Here is a 20,087-nt window from a genome sequence, read left to right on the forward strand (position 1 = left end):
CAATCCCGACTATGACCCATCAAGGGAGATTAGACCTAAAATGGGCAATTATCGATGGGCACTGTGGTGTGGCCATATTGCATGTCACATGACACTTCAAATTGATTAAGATTGAAAACTCTTATAATTAAGAAATTAAAGATGTAGTAAAGAGTCCCAAGTCAATTTTTTTTCCAAGGAGAACTAATAAATGTGTGTGTATTCTATATTTAAAACTAATTTTGGATTTTCTAATGCAAATGGGTGTTTTAGTGTTGATTAATCCTAAAGAAGGCAACCAAAAGTTAGACAAACAATGCATTTCTAATCATGCTAGCTCAATTAAAGAATAGAAATGATCTTCAATTCAAATTAAGCAACTTAAATCTCTCTCAATAGATTACAAAGATTGACAAAGAAAAATAGATTTGAACTCAACATGATTCTCTTATTTGAACTAAAGACCTGACTTAACATTGCTTACACAATTCAAACTAAAACGAACCTAATGTAGAGATCAAGAGTTTTTGATTCAGAAAAGGAATGAATAAAATGCAGCAATCAAATTGCATAGATTCAAATCTAAAGGAAAATTACAGATGTAGGCAATCAGATCATCAGATCTGAGCAATAGAATGAAAAATCAAAGATAAAGAAAATAATCCTCAACTCAAATCATGGATCGAGCTCCTTCTTCCTGCTATCAAACAGAAACGCTCCTCGAGAACACCCTTCAAGTAATCAACAAAGTAGATCCAAGCTCCCAGTTAGTGCAGATGATGCACATAGCTCCTGGGTACCTCCCTTTAAGCTCGCGATCAACCGATAATCTCAACGTGCAAAGAATAAGAGGAGTGTCTTCTAGAATCGTGAGCTATGATCGATTGATTGGATTGATTCAGGACTTGCAGATGTATGGAGAGATGGAATGGATACAGAAGATTCAGAAAAACTCTGCCGAAACTTCTGATAACTGGTGGAAACCATGGATCGGGAAAACACCCTCGATCTGTGATGCGGTAGAGGAACGCAGATAACAACGTCGCAACATGGGAAACACCTCGTCATCGCTCTCTTCTCCCTTTGGAGGCTGGTCGCTGGTAGCTCGAAGTTCACCGTTGATGAAGCAAACTGAATCTGAGATCTAGATGGGAAATGGGACTCCGCCTCGCACTTTCGAGAAGATGCTGGCACGATGAACAATAGCGAAGCCAATGCTCATCATGCCAGCCTCGCATTTTTAAACACGAATCGAACTGGTGCATGCACAGTACTGTCCTGGTTCGGGTTCAATAATGGTTAAGCTGGTTCAGCTGGCTTGGCTTGATTCAATAATAGTTGGGTTAGTGCAAATCGAGTTCGAATTCCAGGCTGGCTAAACTTGAGTGAACCCGAATGTGACAATGCGTCCAACTCTTTACCTACAAAATCAAATTAAAACATGTTAAGCACACATCATGAATTAATAGTCATGAATTATCTTAACTCAAAATATTCCTTGCTTAGTAAAAACCAACTCTCAAATCAATTTCCTAAACAAAATAATCTTCATAACCAAACCGTTCCAACAAAAATAAAACTTCACATGAACACACTATCAAAATCCCCACACTTATTCTTGCATGTCTTATGCAAGTCAAGAAAACTAAAAAAATCTACTTTAATAGTACCCCTAAAAACATTCCTAAACATAATTAGAAAATAGAAAAAAGAAACCATCTAAGATTGTCAAATTCCAAAAACTCAAGCATTCATAGACATCAAACTTAACTCTTGGTTAACAACATAATAATTTCCATCCATCATGAATGAATTGAGAATGATAGCACACTCACAAGATAACTTTTTTTGTTGGCCCTCATGCTATTTCAATCTGTGATCACAAAAATGGAGGGCACTTATGCTACTTATGCTTCTTACACTACCATATGCTTACTTATCTTCTACTATCCACCATGATCATGGATATCAAATCACATTATGAAGGTTAATCATGAAAAAAAACATATGAATTAAGTGCAAATCAAAGTATTAATTACAATGCAAGATAAGAAAGAATTAGCTAAATACTAGTGGAAGACATGGATACAAAAGATGTTATCTAATGAATTCCGGCCAAACTCACTTACTTCTCTTCTTCCTTAACTTACTTCCATATGCATCACCCTATTGAGAAATTCAGCTTCAAGTTCATTTCGGTCAACTCTTCTTCAAAACTCAATGTGAGCTTTGTTGATTCTTTCTGTTCCAAAACTGAGCTCAAATCTTCTCAAATCTGAACCTATAGAATCATTTCGTTCACTCTCAATACCATATACTTAATTCACTATTTGTCATATTCCATTCTTCCAGAAACTTGGCACCAAAAACTACACTCTCAAAATTAAACCAATACTACGTCTCTTCATCTTTACCGTCACAGCTTCAACCTTACTGTCAAGTCCTTCCCAATCTTCTCTTTCAATTTACAACTCATGAAACTATTTCTATTTAAAACTTCTAACTTTCCTTTCTTGAATTTTTATCCTTTGTTCTCAATTGCATCATTAAAACTTGTACAATAGTTTTGTTTCTAGATTCTACTGTTGGACCTGATGTTTAGCATATCAGGCCTAATGTGCCAACAATTCTCTCCATTTCATTGCTGAATTGGTAGTTCCCTGTAAAACTTTTACTACTCATCTTCCTTCCAAAATCAAGCTTTCAATTCTTCACTTATCTTTCTCATTCACTTCCCAAACTTGAGCTTGAACACAATCAATTCCAATTTAGGAGCTTAGTTAAACAATAGCTACTGAAATTCCCAACATTGCAAGTTGCAGTTTCTGTATTTTTCCAGTAGCATTACCGGCTCAAGCTGTTGATTTCTGCCTTTCAGCAGTTTCAGCATTTCTAATTTCTATATTGTTTCTATTTCACTTACAAATTTTTTACTTCAGAATTCAGTATCTATCCTTCTAAATAAACTGCTCTCTTCTTAGTAAGAAGATCATCTTCCAATAAGTTAAACGACAAAGAGCCCAACAAATTTAACTCAAATACTTTCCAATAGCTCAAAGATATAGCATTTCGACCCCCTTCATTCTATTTCAGTTTCAAAGATACTGATCCTTCAACTTTTCCTCTTCCCTTTTCAAGTTCATGATTCTCAGCTTGAAAATGAATTACTTAACTCATTCTGGGCACAGCTGGAAGCAATTTTCTTCTTAATTCTTAATCAGATTCCATCAACTACAGAATTTACGGTATATCAAAAACTCCATTTCAGCAATCTTCCAAATAAAAAATCTTGTACCATTCAGCACTTCAAAAAATGAGAAAACATGTGACTACATTTGTTTCAGCAATACAAGGTCTTCAAACAATTCCTCACTGAATTTAAGAGCTAATGATGCCAAGTTAGTACAAACTTTGATACCACTTCTATTATGATTCTATTTTGTTCTATTTCCTTTCTGCATTTCTGTAATTTAGAATCCAATACGAACTAATGACAAGGAAAGAATTAAGATAACATTTGTCACTATAGATGCAGAATCTTCACTCTATAAAAATTCAGCTCAGAAAAGTTGTTCCATATATCGCTGCAAAATTAATGCAACTTGATACAGCTTCACATATCTACAACTGCTCTTCTGTTTCATTCTTTGTTCCTTCATTTGCTTTTACACTCGTGAAAACCTCATTTCTTCAGCATTCAATTTATTTTCATACTTAATGAATAAAACATAATTCTAATCCTAATCTACTTCTTCAGCAGAGTTCACTGCACTTCACAGATCCATTCCAGCATCCTTCAAAAACAGACTTGTTATACCAACAGCACTTCAAGAAGTAAGGCCAATGGCTACACATTTGTTTTAAGCAATACAAAATCCTCAAATAGTCCCTTGCTGAGTTACAAAACTCACAATGCCAAGTTGATGCAAAATTGATGCTAATTGAATCTGCATTCAGCATTAATTCTGTTGCTTCATTATATCTCTGCACTTGATTTCCAAATCAGTCTACTTGGTAGGCTCTTCCAGTAATTAAATACTCCTCACTGCTTGAGAACAAAACTGCAGATTGCACACTTGTTCAACTTCGAAAATTAACCTCTGCTCTTAGCTTTGGTTAGCTGAGAATTATCTTCATCTTGTTCATCCCAATAGAACCCTACATAACTACTTCCAACTGTTCAAACTCCATTTCCACAATTTGAAGGGGCACAATCCTATTTAATGGACTAAGTATCAAGTAATGTTATACACTTAGGCACATTTAATAGTATCCTCCCCATCGGAGTCACTACTATTATTTGTGTGACCGAAGAAAAATCAACTATTAATTTTATTTGTCATAAAGTTAGGTTGACAAGATAATAAAATTAATGGGTGAAACCCCCTTTAACAAATATTTGAATTTATATACGTCCGCACTATCGTGGCATACAAAATTCATGGTGTTTTGAGGTGTTGGTGAATTTAAATGATATTATTTGAGGAATCAATATTATTTTAAATTCTAAAGTTTTGACCAAATATTTTGTGATTCTTAGGATTTTAAATGACTTTCAATCCTCTTGCTGTTATATTGAAAGAAAACAAACTTACTAGTCCCAATTACATTGATTGGAAACAAAACTTGGACATTGTCTTAACTGCTGAAGGTTACAAGTTCGTACTTTTTGAGATCTGTCCAAGCTTGCCTAATAGCGATTCTAGTGAAAAAGAGATTAAGTATCATAAGAAATGGATCAGGGCAGATGAGATGGTGCGGTGTTACATTTTGGCTTCTATATCAAATGTGCTGCAACATCAACATCGGGTCATGCCTACCGCTTATGACATGATGTGCAATCTCAATGAACTCTTCGGACATCAGAATTGGGTTGCTAGGCAAGAGGCTATGAGAAACTTGATGACGACCACCATGACTAAGGGGACACCCGTAAGGGATCATATCCTCAAAATGATAGCTCTTTTGAATGAGATGGAAGTCCTTGGAGCAGAAATCGATGGGGAAACCCAGGTCGATATCATTCTCCAAACGCTACCTAAAAGTTTTGAGCAGTTCCGCCTAAACTACAACATGAACAAAAGGGTTTATTTATACTTCAAGTAGCATAAGGGCTATTTCATCAAATTTCTCAAATTCACATTGCTGAAAATGTTTCTTCTTCTAAGCCGAAAGGCAGAAAGAAGAAAAAGAAACAAGTTAGTTCAGCAAAGAAAGTGAATCGATCTCTAGAGACTGAGCCGCATGCAGGTGTGAAGAAGCTGAAGGGCAAGCGCTTCACATGAAAGTAGTCTGGACATTGGAAAGTGGACTGTCCTCGCAGAAAGAAGAACAATAAAGGTATATCTTATTCTCTAGTGGTTGAAACATATTTAGTGGTGTTATCTACCGGTACCTGGTGTGTAGATACGGGAGACACTGATCATGTCTGCAATTCATTGCAAGGGTTCCAGAAAACTCGACGACTACATGAAGGGGAGATTACCGTTTACATGGGCAATGCTACAAAAGTGGTGGTTGTTGCAGTGGGAGATGTTTATTTATCTTTTGATAGAAATAAAATATTGATTTTGAGAAATTATCTTTACGTATCATGTTTTAGAAAGAACTTGATTTCAATTTCTAAACTATTTATGAATGGATATTCTGTTTCTTTTGATGATAAAGTAGTTGTCAAGAAAAATAGGTTAGTTATCTGTTATGGTACGTTGGTTGGTAATTTCTATACTCTAAATCCAATAACTCCCACGATACAACAAATGGAAATTAATAACACATCTTCTAATTCTAATAAGAGAAAGCAATCTTCAGAAATAAACTAAACATATCTTTGACATCTAAGGCTTGGTCATATTAACTTGAGTAGGATTCAAAGACTAATAGTCGATGGACCTTTGGGTTCATTGGTGGTGGAAAAATTTCCAACCTGCGAATCTTGCTTGGAAGGAAAAATGACCAAGAGACCTTTTAAGGCCAAGGGGTATAGAGCCAAAGATGTGTTGGAATTGGTTCATTCTGATTTGTGTGGACCTATGACTATCCAGGCAAGAGGTGGTTTCGAATATTTTGTCTCTTTTATAGACGACTATTCGAGATACGGGTATATTTACTTGATGCGCCGCAAGTCTGAGTGCTTTGATAAGTTCAAAGATTACAAGGATGATGTGGAGAAATGTCATGGTAAAGGCACCAAGACACTACGGTCTGATCGTGGTGGCGAGTACCTCTTAGGAGAGTTTAGGAGTTACTTATCAGAGGCCGAGATTCAATCCCAACTGTCTGCACCTGGTACACCCCAACAGAATGGTGTGGCAGAACGAAGGAATAGGACTCTTATGGAAATGGTTAGATCAATGATGAGTTATTTAGAATTACCAAATTCATTTTGGGGACATGCTCTGGAAACGGCAGTGTACATTCTGAACTTGATACCTTCTAAGTCAGTAACCTCTACTCCTACAGAATTATGAAATGGGCATAAGCCTAGTCTGAAACATATTCGGATTTAGGGTAGTCCAGCACATGTGCTGAAGGGAGATGCTGATAAGTTGGAATCACGTATAGAAGTTCGCTTATTTGTGGGTTATCCTAAAGGAATGAAAGGTGGTTTATTTTATAGTCCTAAAGATCAAAAGGTCATTGTTAGCACTAATGCTCGATTTTTAGAAGAGGACTATGTAATGAACCACAAACTCATGAGTAAAATTGTTCTTGAGGAAATAAGAGAAGACACATCTTTATTATCAACGGTACAAGATGAGATACCACAAGAAACTGCAACACGTGTCATAAATGATGCATAATTAGAAGTAGTGTCTAGTCGTAGTGGGAGGGTTGTTAGGAAACTTGATAGATTTATGTTTTTGGAAGAATCTTCAGACTTGATCCCTGGTAAACATGAACCTGATCCCTGGACATATGATGAAGCATTCCAAGATAAAGATGCAGTATCATGGCAAAGTGCAATGAACTCTAAAATAGAATCTATGTACTCTAATTAGGTCAGGGAGCTTGTAGAACCACCAAATGGTGTAAAATCCATTGGATGTAAATGGGTCTACAAAAGAAAAAGAGGGACAGACGGGAAGGTGGAAACCTTTAAAGCAAGACTTGATGCAAAAGGGTATACTCAGAAAGAGGGAATCGATTATGAGGAAATCTTTTCGTCGGTAGCCATGCTTAAGTCTATCCGGATTCTTTTATCTATTGTCGCTCATATGGATTATGAGATTTGGCAAATGGATGTCAAGACAACTTTCCTTAATGGAAGTCTTGAAGAAAATATCCATATGAAGCAACCAGAGGGATTCATTGCGAAGGGTAAAGAGCATCTTGTATGTAAGCTCAATCGGTCTATCTATGGACTGAAGCAAGCTTTGAGATCTTGGAACATCTGGTTTAATAAAGTAATCCAGTCTAATAGATTTATTCAGTGTCCGGATGAGTCTTGTGTATACAAGAAGAGTGACGGAAACGTGGTGGTATTTCTTGTACTATACGTAGATGACATTTTGCTCATTGGCAACAATGTCAAGTGTTGTCAGACGAAAGGGTATGATTGTCCAAGCAGTTTGATATGAAGGATTTGGGAGAATGTGGACATATTCTTGGGATCAAAATAATAAGGGATCGCAAGAAAAGAATGTTGTGCTTATCCCAAGCTTCATAGATCAATACTATTCTAGCTCATTTTAGCATGCAAAACTCCAAGAAAGGTTTTCTACCTTTTTGTCATAGAGTACTTTTATCTAAAGAGATGTCTCCTAAAACATCAAAGGAAATAGAGGACATGAAGGCAGTTCCTTGTGCTTCGGCTGTAGGAAGCCTAATGTATGTGATGCTATGTACGAGATCGGATATTTGTTTTGCTGTGGGCATGGTTAGCAGATATCAAAGTAATCCAGGATAAGGATATTGGACTGTCGTAAAACATATATTGAAGTACATGAAAAGGACTAGAGATTATATGCTAGTTTACCAGGCGGATGATTTGCTCCCTGTGAGTTACATGGATTCAGACTTTCAATCAGATAGGGACAATAGTAAGTCGACCTCAGGGTATGTGTTTACTTTGGGAGGTGGAGACATAGCATGGAGGAGTGTTAAGCAGAAATGTGTTTCAGACTCCACCATGGAAGCTGAGTATGTGGCAGCCTCTGAGGCAGCCAAAGAAGCTATATGGCTCAGAAACTTCTTGATGGACTTAGATGTGATTCCTGGTTTGTCCAAAATTATCACAATTTATTGTGATAATAGTGATACAGTAGCAAACTCGAAGGAACCATGAGCTCATAAGGCAAGTAAACACATTAAGCGCAAGTACCACCTGATACGAGACATCGTAAAGTGAGAAGAAGTTGTCGCCAAGATTGTATCAGAAGATAACCTGACAGATCATTTCACTAAGGCCCTTCTGGCGAGAGCTTTTGATGGGCATGTTGAGGGGATAGGGATTAGATGTATGGCAGCATAGACTTTTAGTATAAGTGGAAGATTGTTAGAATGTATACTAAAAGCCTAGCTTTTTGTATAAACATTTATTTTGAAATGAGAATCATAATGGTCAAATGTCTGCATTTAGTTAAATGCAGTTGTCCATTTAATTTATATTGTAGATAACATGGTGTGTGTCACACATAAGATCATGTTATCAGTTCCTTATAAATTATAAATAGAATCTCACAACCAAGATGGATTGGGACAAACCATTCGAATGGTTGTAGTGTAATTTGGTACTAGTTTATCTTGACTATAAAATTACACTAGTACACTATGTGTGTATAGAGCAGGATCATTTGAGGTTGTTCCTTTTATACTGACTGCATAAAAGAACAGAACCTCTATTATTAGGGATGTGCGTACTCTTAATCCCGATATGATAACAAGCACATGTACTTAGTATTTATTTCTTTAATTTATCAAAGGGTGAGATTTATTCGTTAAATCAATAGGTCCGATAAGTTGGGAAATAATATTATTTATATGGTGTGTTGTTGATTATAGAAGAAAATTGTGTCCTATTTATTAGGATGATGATATCCCGTTGAGAAACTCATAAGAATTGTCATGTAAACCCTGCAGGTGAACTTAGTTCCGATATGACAATAAAGTTGAGTGGTACTACTCTTGGACCTAGATGTTAATTAAGTGAGTTATCAGTAACTCATTTAATTAATGGACATTCGATATCTTAAACATAGGGAGATTAACGCACTCATGATAAGAAGGAGCCCATAATGTAATATAGGATTGGTGCGATAGTTCAATAATAACTCTTTAGTGGTATGAGTTATTATTGATGAACTTGAGTTAGGTGTTCGGGTCGAACACAAGAAGCTCAAGCTCATCAGGAGGCCAAAACCAATTCCTCTTCTAGGTCATTGTTGTAGCCTCTATGTATAAAGCCTCGTATCCAACCAAGTCCACTTCTTACCCAAGTAATAGGTCGGCCACATCCTTGCTTGGTGCCCAAGCAAGGGCCGGTCAAGCTTTGCTTGGAGCCCAAGAGGTGGCCGGCCACATCCTTGCTTGGTGTCCAAGCAAGGGGTCGACCACAAGGAATTAAAAGAGAGTTTTAATTTTTTAAAATATTTCCTTATATAGCCATCATCCAAGGGATTTAAAAGAGATATTTTAATTTTAAAATCTTACCTTTTATAGCCATCCTCCAAGGGATTTAAAAGATAGATTTTAATTTTTAAAACTTTCATTTTATAGCCATCCACAAAGGGATTTAAAAGAGATATTTTAATTTTAAAATTTTTCCTTTTTTGTAGTCATCCACAATGGTTTAAAAGAGAGATTTTAATTTAAATTTTTTTCCTTAATTGTTGCCCAAATAAGGGCCTGCCACACATAATAGGAATTAAAAGAAAGATTTTAATTTTAAAATTTTTCTTTTTTTTTTTTCATTTACCAATGATTATAAAAGAGAGGTAGATGGTGCCTTATGGTAGAACACAACCTAAGTCTCTTCTTTTTATCCTTGTTTTGGCCGGCCCTCTTCCCTTTCTATTCTCCCCTTGTTTCCTTTATCAAGGGCCAGCGGCATCAAGAAGCTCCATCTTCTTGTGGCCGGTTACTTGGAGGAGAAAAAGAAGAGAAGGAGGCTCCCTATTCTAGCATCCCTTGGTGGACGGAAGTCTTGGAGGCAAAGAAGTGGTTCAGGTGGTGTTGTCTTAGAAGATCGTCGCCCACACGACGTCCAAGAGGAGGAGAGGAATACAACAGAAAATCAAGAGGTCTTTAAGATACAAAGAAAGGTATAACTAGTTAATTATTTCCGCTGTGTACTAGTTTAGTTTTCCTTTGTATGAATCCTGAAATACCAACACAAGAGGCTAGCGATCTTATGCTTCGATTGAGGTCTCTGTAATTAAACCTAGGGTTTACTGTAAGGAGTTTAAATATTCAATTTCTTTGAAAGACTTTATCTAGGAAGTGGTGGATGATCCCATACCCAAGAAGGCCGAGTGCCTCGCCAACGACCTGGAAGTCAATCCTTGAAATAGATATTTAATCAACTTCTGTAATATGATTTAACTTTTGACGAACACATGGGTTGAACTTGGATTAATAATGTTAAGTTTCGTTTACAATCCAAGTTTAACTTCTGAAAAGCACATGGGTTGCTAGGAAAAATTTTATGCTTGTACAAATTTTTGTACAGGGGAAACAGAACGAAATTCTGAGTAGCGCCAACACTTGGTTCATCGGAGGTGCCTCAATTCGGCTGATGTGAACTCTGCTGCTTATCTACTCGGCAATGACTTCATCCCAACAGAGTGCCTCAAGTAACTAGAGGCGCCTTAGGTCCTTTCAATGTCAACAGTTCTACTAGGCATCCAAGACTTGAGGGGCCTCTGTTGGTTGGTCCTAGGAAGATCGTACCGGTTCCCCTATATAAAAATTTTATACAAGTCCTGAACCTTTCCTAACAACCTATTGTGTTCTTTAGAAATTAAATTAGGAATCGCAAACGGAACTTAACATTATTGATTCCAAATTTAACTTATCTGTTCTTAATGATTTAGACTTAGATCGCAAACGATGCTTAACATTATTGATCCAAATCCACCTATGTTATAAATTCAATTAAATATTAATTTTCAAAATTGGCTTCCAGGACTGCATGGCGAGACACTAGTCCTTCTTGGGTATGAGATCATCCACCACCGCCTAGACAAAGCCTTTTAAAGAAATCTAATATTTAGTTTCCTTATATAACTCTAGGTTTAACCAAAAAGAACAATCGAATCACAAATTCGAAAAAACAAAACAAAATAAACACAACTTCGAATATCTAATCCGACAATCTAGAATCTCTAGTCTCTTGTGTTTAGAATTCATACAAAGAAGAACTAGTATGATGCGGAAAATAATTACTAGTTATACCTTTCTTTGTATACAACGACCTCTTGATCTTCTACCTATTCCTCTTCTTATCTCGGACGTTGTGTGGGCAACAAACTACCGAGATGAGAACCACCCAAGCCCTTCTTTCTTCTTCACCAAGTTTCGGCCACCAAAACTCCTCCAAGGATGTAGAGGTTCGGCCACCACCACCAAGCTCCAAGGGATGCAAGAAACTCCTTCCTCTTATTCTTCTCCAAGTAGGATCCGGTCACCACAAGAGTCTCCTTGAGAGTGATGAGGTTCGGCCACCAAAAGAAAGAGAAGAAGAGAAGAGGATGGCCGACCACACCAAGGAAGAAAAGAGAGATAAATAGAATAGAGTTGTATCTCATGAAGGCACCCCTACCCCCTCTTTTATAATCCTTGGTCTTGACAAATAAGGAAAATTTAAATAAAACCTTCCCTATTTTCTTTGCCATGAAAAGGAAAACTTAATTGATTTAAAACCAACTTCCTTTTCTTAAACAATATGGTCGGCCACCTCCTAGCTCCAAATAAGGAAAGTTTTAATACAAGAATTAAAACTTCCTAATTTGTTTCTGAAATTTTTAATAAAAATTTCTCCAATAATTTTTCCCTTCATGGTTGGTTATAAAAGGAATCTTTTATAAATTAAAATCTCTCTTATTAAAACATGTGGATGATTTCCAAAGAGGAAAATTATCTTTAAAATTAAAATCTTTCTCTCAATCTACAAGTAAGGAAAGATATCAAATCTTTTCTTAATCTTTTGTAGAAACTATAATAGGAAAGATTTAATTTTAAAACTCTCTTTTAAAATCATGAACATGATTTCACAAAAGGAAAGTTTTATCAAAAATTAAAATCTTCCTTTCAATCTACAAATAAGGAAAGATATCAAATCTTTTCTTAATCTTTTGTAGAAAGCTATAAAAAGAAAGATTTAAATTTTAAACTCTCTTTTAAAATCATGGCTTCCACATATGGAAAGATTTTAAATAAAACCCCTTTTATTTTTTATATGGCCGGCCAAGCTTGGGCTCCAAGCTAGGGCCGACCACTTCCAACTTGGCTCAACCTTTTCCTTGGCCGGCCCAAGCTTGGACTCCAAGCTTGCTTGGCCGGCCACCTCAAGGTGGGTATGCGGTGGGTATAATTCTCTATATACAAAAGGCTACGATAGGGACCAAGAGGAGGAATTAGTTTTGATCTCCCGATGAAATTAAGTTTCCCGTGTTCGCCCCAAGCACCCAACTTAACTTCATTAATAATAATTCATATCACTAAAGAATTATTATTGAACTACCGCACCAATCCCAAATTACATTTTGGGCTCCTTCTTATTATGAGTGTGTTAGTCTCCCTGTGTTTAAGATGTCGGATGTCCACTAATTAATTGAGTTACTGACAACTCATTTTAATTAATGTCTTAGTCCAAGAGTAGTACCACTCAACCTTATCGTCATGTCGGACTAAGTCCACCTGCAGGGTTTAATATGACAATTCTTATGAGCTCCTCTTGGGGACATTATCAACTTAGATTACTAGGACACAGTTTCCTTCTATAATCAACAACACACACTATAAGTAATATCATTTCCCAACTTATCGGGCCTATTGATTTATCGAACTAATCGCACCCATTGATAAGTTAAAGAAATAAATATTAGATATATGTGCTTGTTATTATATCAGGATTAAGAGCACACACTTCCATAATAATAAAGATCTTGTTCTTTTATTTAGTCAGTATAAAAGGAACTTACCTTAAATGGTCCTGCTCAATACACTCAGAGTGTACTAGTGTAATTTATCAGTCAAGATAAACTAATACCTAATTACACTGCGACTATTCCAATGGTTTGTTCCTTTCCATCTTAGTCGTAAGTTACTGTTTATAATTTATAAGGAATTGATAACATGATCTTCTGTGTGTGACACCACACACCATGTTATCTACAATATAAATTAATTGAACAATTACACTTAGCATATAAATATAGGCATTTGACCAATGTGATTCTTAAATGTTTATACAAAAAGCTAGACTTTTAGTATACACTCTAACAGCCTCGAGTCTTCAAAATATCAGGGCACCACCAGACAGTGGAGGCGCCTTGGATAGTTAACTTCCATGTTGACCATCCACTTCTTCGCGTGCTTGGGTGATTCTCCGGTCATCTGGAGTTAAGCTCACCTGAATCTAATTCTGACCTTCTTCTTGAGCAAGCATCTTCCAGCTTCTTGTCTCTCAGATACGCCATGTGTGTCCTTCTCTCTCTAACGGTATACTCTTTCGTAACTCCTCGTCTCTCAGATGTACCGAGCTAGTCGACTCACTCCCCATGACATCCTTCTTGTTCACTGCGTTTTTCGCTCAACTTTTTGTATTCCTAAGTTTTTGCACACTTTGACACAAGGTATCAAAACACACAGGATATAACTTAACTCAATTGATTGACATCAAATCTAACCCAAGGTACTTACACACATAACATCTCCTAGCTGTCGATTGGTCCCCTTTCACCTTGCCAACTCTATATTCCACGGGTAACTTCACCTTCTGGTGGAAGGTGGAGATCACTGCCTGGAATGTGCTCAATGCTGACCTTCCTAAGATAATATTATAGACAGAGACGGTGTCTACTATGATAAAGGGAGCACGTTGAGTCCTTTGCCATCGTCCCCCAAGGATAGGGAGAGGTTGATCTAGCCAAGCGGCTACACTTCATGTTAAGTGAATCCGAATAAGGAGGTAGTCATGGGTCGAAGTTCTTCTCCATTAATTTTGATTTGATTGAAGGTCTTCTTGAAGATAATATTGATTGAATTGCCTTTGTCCATGAATGCCCTCTTTACATTATAATTGGCTATGAGATCGTTGATCACCAAGGCATCCTCATGTAAGGCTTCTATTCCTTCTAAATCTCGAGGCTCAAAATTGATCGAGCTACCATATCTTCTCCCACAACTGGTGCTAACTCTGTAACTTTCCAATCTCAGATCATGAGCCTTTCTAGCTCAGTTAGAATCTTCATCTATTGGGCCTTCGAAGATCATATTTATATCTCCTTTTCGAGGGGCTTTGCCTTTATCTTTTTCCCAATTTGTCTTCTAGAGGGATGAATCTCATGGTCTGCCAAATGGCAAGCAAGCTCACCAGTTTATTGGTGAGTGTTATCATGTCGGGTGGCCCAAGAAGGGGAGGGTCGAGAGGGCTCAAGGGATGATCTTCTAGGTGGCGAATGTCGTTCATCCACTTGTAATTCTATAGCATACTGGTAGCATTCTTAGGTAGAATGATCTCTCTATTTGTGATAGGCATAGAAATAACCTATCATCTTGGGAAGCCATCAGCATGACTCAGAGATCGAGGTCGGGGTGGCCTCTATAGTCTCCAAAACTATTTCTCCTCTTCAACCAACTGTTGGCGACTTGGACGTGACTCTCGATTCTACAAGGGGGCGAGGGAGCTTTGCACTTCGACTAAGTAGATGTGAAGGTCAAAGCATGAACTTCTTTCTTCCTTGTAAACTATACTTCTTCCACATTGACATACTTGACCACTCGGCCCAACAAGTTGTCAAAATCTGCCAGGGGCTTCTTCACCAGATATCGAAAGAATTCTCATTCTATTAACTCCTCCGAGAAAGCACTCACCAGCACTTTTGAAGTGACCAAATGCACATACAGAGTGACTTGATTGAATCGCTTAATATATTCCTTCAAGGTTTGCTTCAGATTCTATTTGAGAGAAAATAAGTTGAGCAGGGTCTTGTTGTACCTCTTGCTGCTGGCAAAGTGATATAAGAAAATGGTCTTGAAATCTTCAAATGACTGGATGGAGGAGGCAGGGAGTTGGTTGCACCATCTTTATACCAAGCCTGACAGAGTCGCAAGGAAGACTCGACACTTAATGTCATTTGTATACTAATGCAACAAAGCCATATTTTCAAATTTGCATAGGTGATCCTTGGAGTCTGACGTTCCCATGTATTCCTCGAGCTGCAGTGGTCGAAAATAACATGGAATCTCATCTTCAAGGATGCTTTTGGAAAATAGAGTACCTCTGGAGTCTTTCACTTTAGTCATGGTAGGCTCTTTACCTTAGAGACAGTCTCTAGGAGGCGTTTCTCCCATCGAAGACTCAAGAGATTGCTTGTGTCTTATGGACATTCCAACGGGAGTCGGGATCAAATCTTGAGGGATCTTATCTATTGTAGTGGCCTCCGATGGGGAACATGAGGCACTTATGTCGAGGGTATCTTTAAAGGCGAAGAGTTAGACATTTGATGTTTCTGCAATGCCTCTTATACCTTTGAAGGTGTATCTATGTTTGTGCGCATGTATGCGTGCTTGTACCCGCAGATGCCAACTCCTTTTATAATACAGTTGATACAATACTTTTCATTAATTGGACATCATGCAACAGTAGAGAAAGTGTCACATTAGTGTATCATCACAGTATCATCATCATATACTATGGGTACATCACCCATGTGTTGTATGTATAGATGACTCCACGTGCTATCCCTGGTGTCATGCTAGTCCACATGATACAGAAGTAATTAGGCCCAAAGGGCCTAACCCATTAAGTCAGATCAGTGAGACCTAAAGGAGTGAGCTGGGGGAGCGTATAGTCGATGGGGTTGAATGGGAAGATGGAGCTGAGTAGGATGCAGAATAGATGTCACTCGGCGGAGTTAAGCCGAATAATCGGGTGGACTGAACTAAAAGAGTCAGAGAAGCTAAGCTGAAGGAATTGAGGGAGCTAAGCCCCAAGAGTCGAATAGACTGATATGAAAGAATTAGAAAAGTTAAATTGAAGAAATCAGAGGAGTTGATATGGAGTGGAGGGAAGTTTAGCTCTAAGAGTCGCATAGGTCAGGGGTTTACTTTGATTTCTGCCCCAGCTTGAGATTTGATCGGTCAACAAGACAGAGCTTCACCACGTGTAAGCTTCCATTCATCGGCGGAGGCAAGGGGGGATTGGCGGCGGAGCACAGTGGTAGTGGCGTCAATATAACAGGTGAAGTAGCGAACAGTAGTGGCGTGAGGCGTCGACGAAGTGAAGAGACGACAAAGATGAGGACAATGACTTGAGGAGATTGGAGAGGGAGAAACGATAAAATCTCTTAGCAATTAGAGTTTTTGGTTTGATGAAGAAAGGGTGGTCGGCTTGGAAAATCAAAGTTCAACTACTGTAAAGGGATCGGGCAATGAGAAAAGAAAGGTTATTTTTAATGACATTTTTAGAAAAAGTCTAATAAATTTGAAAAATTATAATTATGTCATTTAATTTTTTTAATTACTATACTTTATTTTTTTTTTTCAAAAGCAAGGGGTACGGAAGCATCCCCTCGCGAGCCATTGCCTCTGCCCGTGCTTCCATTAATCTCCGTTTCATTCATAAACAATTATCTTTGCTTATTTTTCAAGGCTGGCTTTTCCTTAACTTGCACACCTTAATTTCCAACCTGTTATGAACTGGATCATCATCCAATTTGAAAAGAAAAAAAATTCCCGTAACAAAATTAAATATGGTTTAATCTTGCAATTACAAAGGAGATCTTGACTTAATTTATTAAGAAGTTCAAGTTCCCCTAAACCACATATTGTTCAATAAGGGAATGTTTATTCCTACAATCATAGAGGTAATTTTTACATAATTTGTGGTCTTACGAAAGGAACATGTTCCCTAACCATTTTGCCTTTCGATGTAAAACTTCCTTCGCTCATCCTTCTTCTCCTAGCTACTTCACAAAACCTAGTAAAATTAAATAGAAACGTTGCTTACTCACTCCTCAAATAAAAAAATAAAATCTTAGTTAACCTAATTGATTATTTTTGGAATGACAGGTCCAGTCTTATGGAAATTTCCTACCGACCGTCAGAATAAATCGAAAAGAGCATACAGGGGACAACCCAGAAGTCCAACATCGTTTGTTTACGTCCCTCATTTAAAGAAAAAATTCCTACAAATACGTCATAGCTGAGGAATCAGACCACGAATATCTGAGTAACAATTTGAATATCCTATTATGACACCATAATACTCATAACCCCATTTACCTTACTTGTCAAATAGAAGTTTATGAAAATTATTATTATCGTCTATTTTCCTTATTTAATGAGGAAAATGAATGCTCCTTAAGTTGACTACCTGCAGAACGCTTTGAACTCGTGGGTCTGTTCTTTTGTGTTACCTGAGGAGGAGAATAATTGGCATTCAAGTCGACAAGTTTAGTACAACTTCTTGCTAGGGTCTTCAATTCACATTTTCACAAGTAAAAAAGCTTTTAAAATGTGAATTAATCAAATAGGCAAAAGAAAAAGAGTCTTGAGGTAGATGAAGATTAATTGCAAGCTAGCTACGACATGATAATTTATAAAATATGTTCACACTTACTTTGCAAGGTTCGGTGGAGAAAAATTATAAAAAAGTAGGTAAGGTAAGCGGGAGTGTATCAAGCCGAACCACTTGTAATAATTTAATAATTTGCATCATCTTTTATAGTTTAATTAATTATAATATTTTAAAATAGGACTATAAATAAATAAATCTCTTATTCTAATATAAAAAATTAAACAATCAACTAAACCGAAGTCGAGTTCAAATTAAGCTTAAAGTTCAAAAAGCGAAAAAATAAGGTTAAACTTGAATAATTATTTTAATTACTTGATTTTTTTTATTTTTTTTTAATTAATGAATACTTGATCGTTCTAGAAGCCCTGAATAGTCTTATGATGATGGGGCCCAGTGTTCCTTTCCTCTATTATCTTATTATTATTTTGTCTTTTTTCTAACCAAATTTCAACTTTCAAGTCACCATCAGAGTCCGTAGCCGCCTCGATCGCTTGGCTAAATCCCCAAGAAACTGAATGAATAAAAGTCTATATAATGCAGGGATCTTCATCCAAGCGATTCAGTCCAATCTGCTCATCTCGATTGTTTCCTTGCCGAGCAGCGAGCAAATCAATCATGTTTTCGCTCGCTTCTCCCGTCTCCCCCGCCGTCGCCCCCAGCCCCAGGACTCCTCGGCTCAGGCGCACCTTCTCCATCTCCGCTTCCGCCGCGGTGGTCAGCGCTCCGGCGCCGACCACCACTATGTACGACCTGCTCTCCGTGGCCAACACCGCCGGGGCCAACGAGATCCGGAGCGCGTACCGGCGGCTGGCCCTGCTGTGGCACCCGGACTCGTGCCGCTCAGCGGGGGACGAGCGCCGCTACGCGGAGCGCTTCATGGAGGCGCGCGAGGCCTACGAGGTGCTCTCCGACCCCGTCCGCCGTCGCAACTACGACCTCTCCCTCTCCGGGGACCGCTGGGCCTCCGCTGTCGGCGCCGCCACGGCCTTCCGCGAGGGCCGCCCTCGCAAGCAGGAGGCCGGCGTCACTGCGTTCGGGAACTGGGACATGCAGCTCGACGGACTCGGGAGGAGGTCCGCCGTGGCGGACACCGGCGATGAGACCTGGGGCGGCCGCTTGCGCCGCGCCCGCCGCGCCCGCTCCGCCGAGCAGTGCGTTTGATGCTTGGATTTTGGGATAAATCGGACGGCTATGATCGTCCAAGTGTGGTTTAGATCATTATCGTGTTTTGTAAATGAACGATCAAGATCTACGTACCTACAAGTGTGTTAAACTATGTGATCGTGTGTATCATCAATAAATAATTTAGCCACTCATAAAAATAGATGTTTTAAAGAACGTTAAAAAAAGGAAAATACTAGCTTCGAACATCTAAAATTAAGGGTGAAACTCAAAGAAAATGCATACCTAAGGCTTAAAAAATCCATAATACAATTTTCCTTTGTGATAGTCTAATATTTTTTATCTTATCATCAAAAATTCTGAAATCATGAGAAAAAAAAAAGTCTATGCCAACAAACTTAGAATTGTAGAGGACAAAAGCATTTAAATTATCTTATCAAGAAGTTCATAGATGAGCAACTAATTTGGTTGCTATATGTTTCTCCTTTGTTCCTTTAGTCAAATTTCGACAAATTCTTGGAAACAATAATGAGTCAGCTTCCATTTAACCCTCAAAATCCTTGTTTTCTTTCTTTCTGACATTCAGATCTATCTTTATATATATCCACTATGGCTCTTGTTAATCTTCAATTACAAATCATTAAGAAAAAAAAAAAGAGAAGAGAATATTTAATGAGATTTATTCAGGAGCTCAGTGGGCATCCAATCTAAGTTCAGAACTACTCAGTTAATAAACAAGATCTTCTTGGCTTTCTCCTTGTAAAAATGATTACTATATTTTACAAGAAGAAGACAACACCAAATTGACTTAGGCAAGTGGTGTGTAGTTGCTTCTTAATTATACGTTCAATGCACGCGTTTATGTATATCTCGGGAAGAGCAGGTAGGGACGTGCTAATCCAGCAATTTAAATTAATTTTATGTGTTTGAAAATCAATAAAAAAGAGTTATATTCTCAGTTTTGATCTCCTACCTCAAAAAAAGAATTAAGGTATGATTTTTATCTCTTAAAATATAGGAGCATTAAAATGTTAAAACTCCTCCATTTTATTTCCTTTTCACTAACATAATTAAGGTAGTTAGATCTGCATCTGCTCCTCCCCATAAAATGGATCTCTCTCCTGGATAATTAAATAATCTGACTGAATAAAAGTAGAAGTAAACTTCAAACTGACCAAGTCAAGTGATGTTCAGCAGATGATCGTTCAATGCCTGCCTTGGCGTAGACCTTTCTACAAGAGAA

The 20,087-nt window shown here is 37.8% G+C and overlaps 1 protein-coding gene across 1 annotated transcript in view; it reads left to right on the top strand.

Annotated features, from left to right (window-relative positions):
• The window catches only part of LOC122005422 (chaperone protein dnaJ 20, chloroplastic-like), an 80,583-nt gene extending 61,539 nt beyond the window's left edge, over positions 1 to 19,044 (top strand). Inside the window, exon 2 of the mRNA XM_042560455.1 lies at positions 18,286 to 19,044. Coding sequence (XP_042416389.1) covers positions 18,338 to 18,883 — 546 coding nt within the window. The 5' untranslated portion in view covers positions 18,286 to 18,337 and the 3' untranslated portion in view covers positions 18,884 to 19,044. The remainder of the gene's footprint in view (positions 1 to 18,285) is intronic.
• The last annotated feature ends 1,043 nt before the right edge of the window (positions 19,045 to 20,087 follow it).

The sequence above is a fragment of the Zingiber officinale genome, chromosome 7B (assembly GCF_018446385.1).
Source record: "Zingiber officinale cultivar Zhangliang chromosome 7B, Zo_v1.1, whole genome shotgun sequence".
Lineage (NCBI taxonomy): Eukaryota > Viridiplantae > Streptophyta > Magnoliopsida > Zingiberales > Zingiberaceae > Zingiber > Zingiber officinale.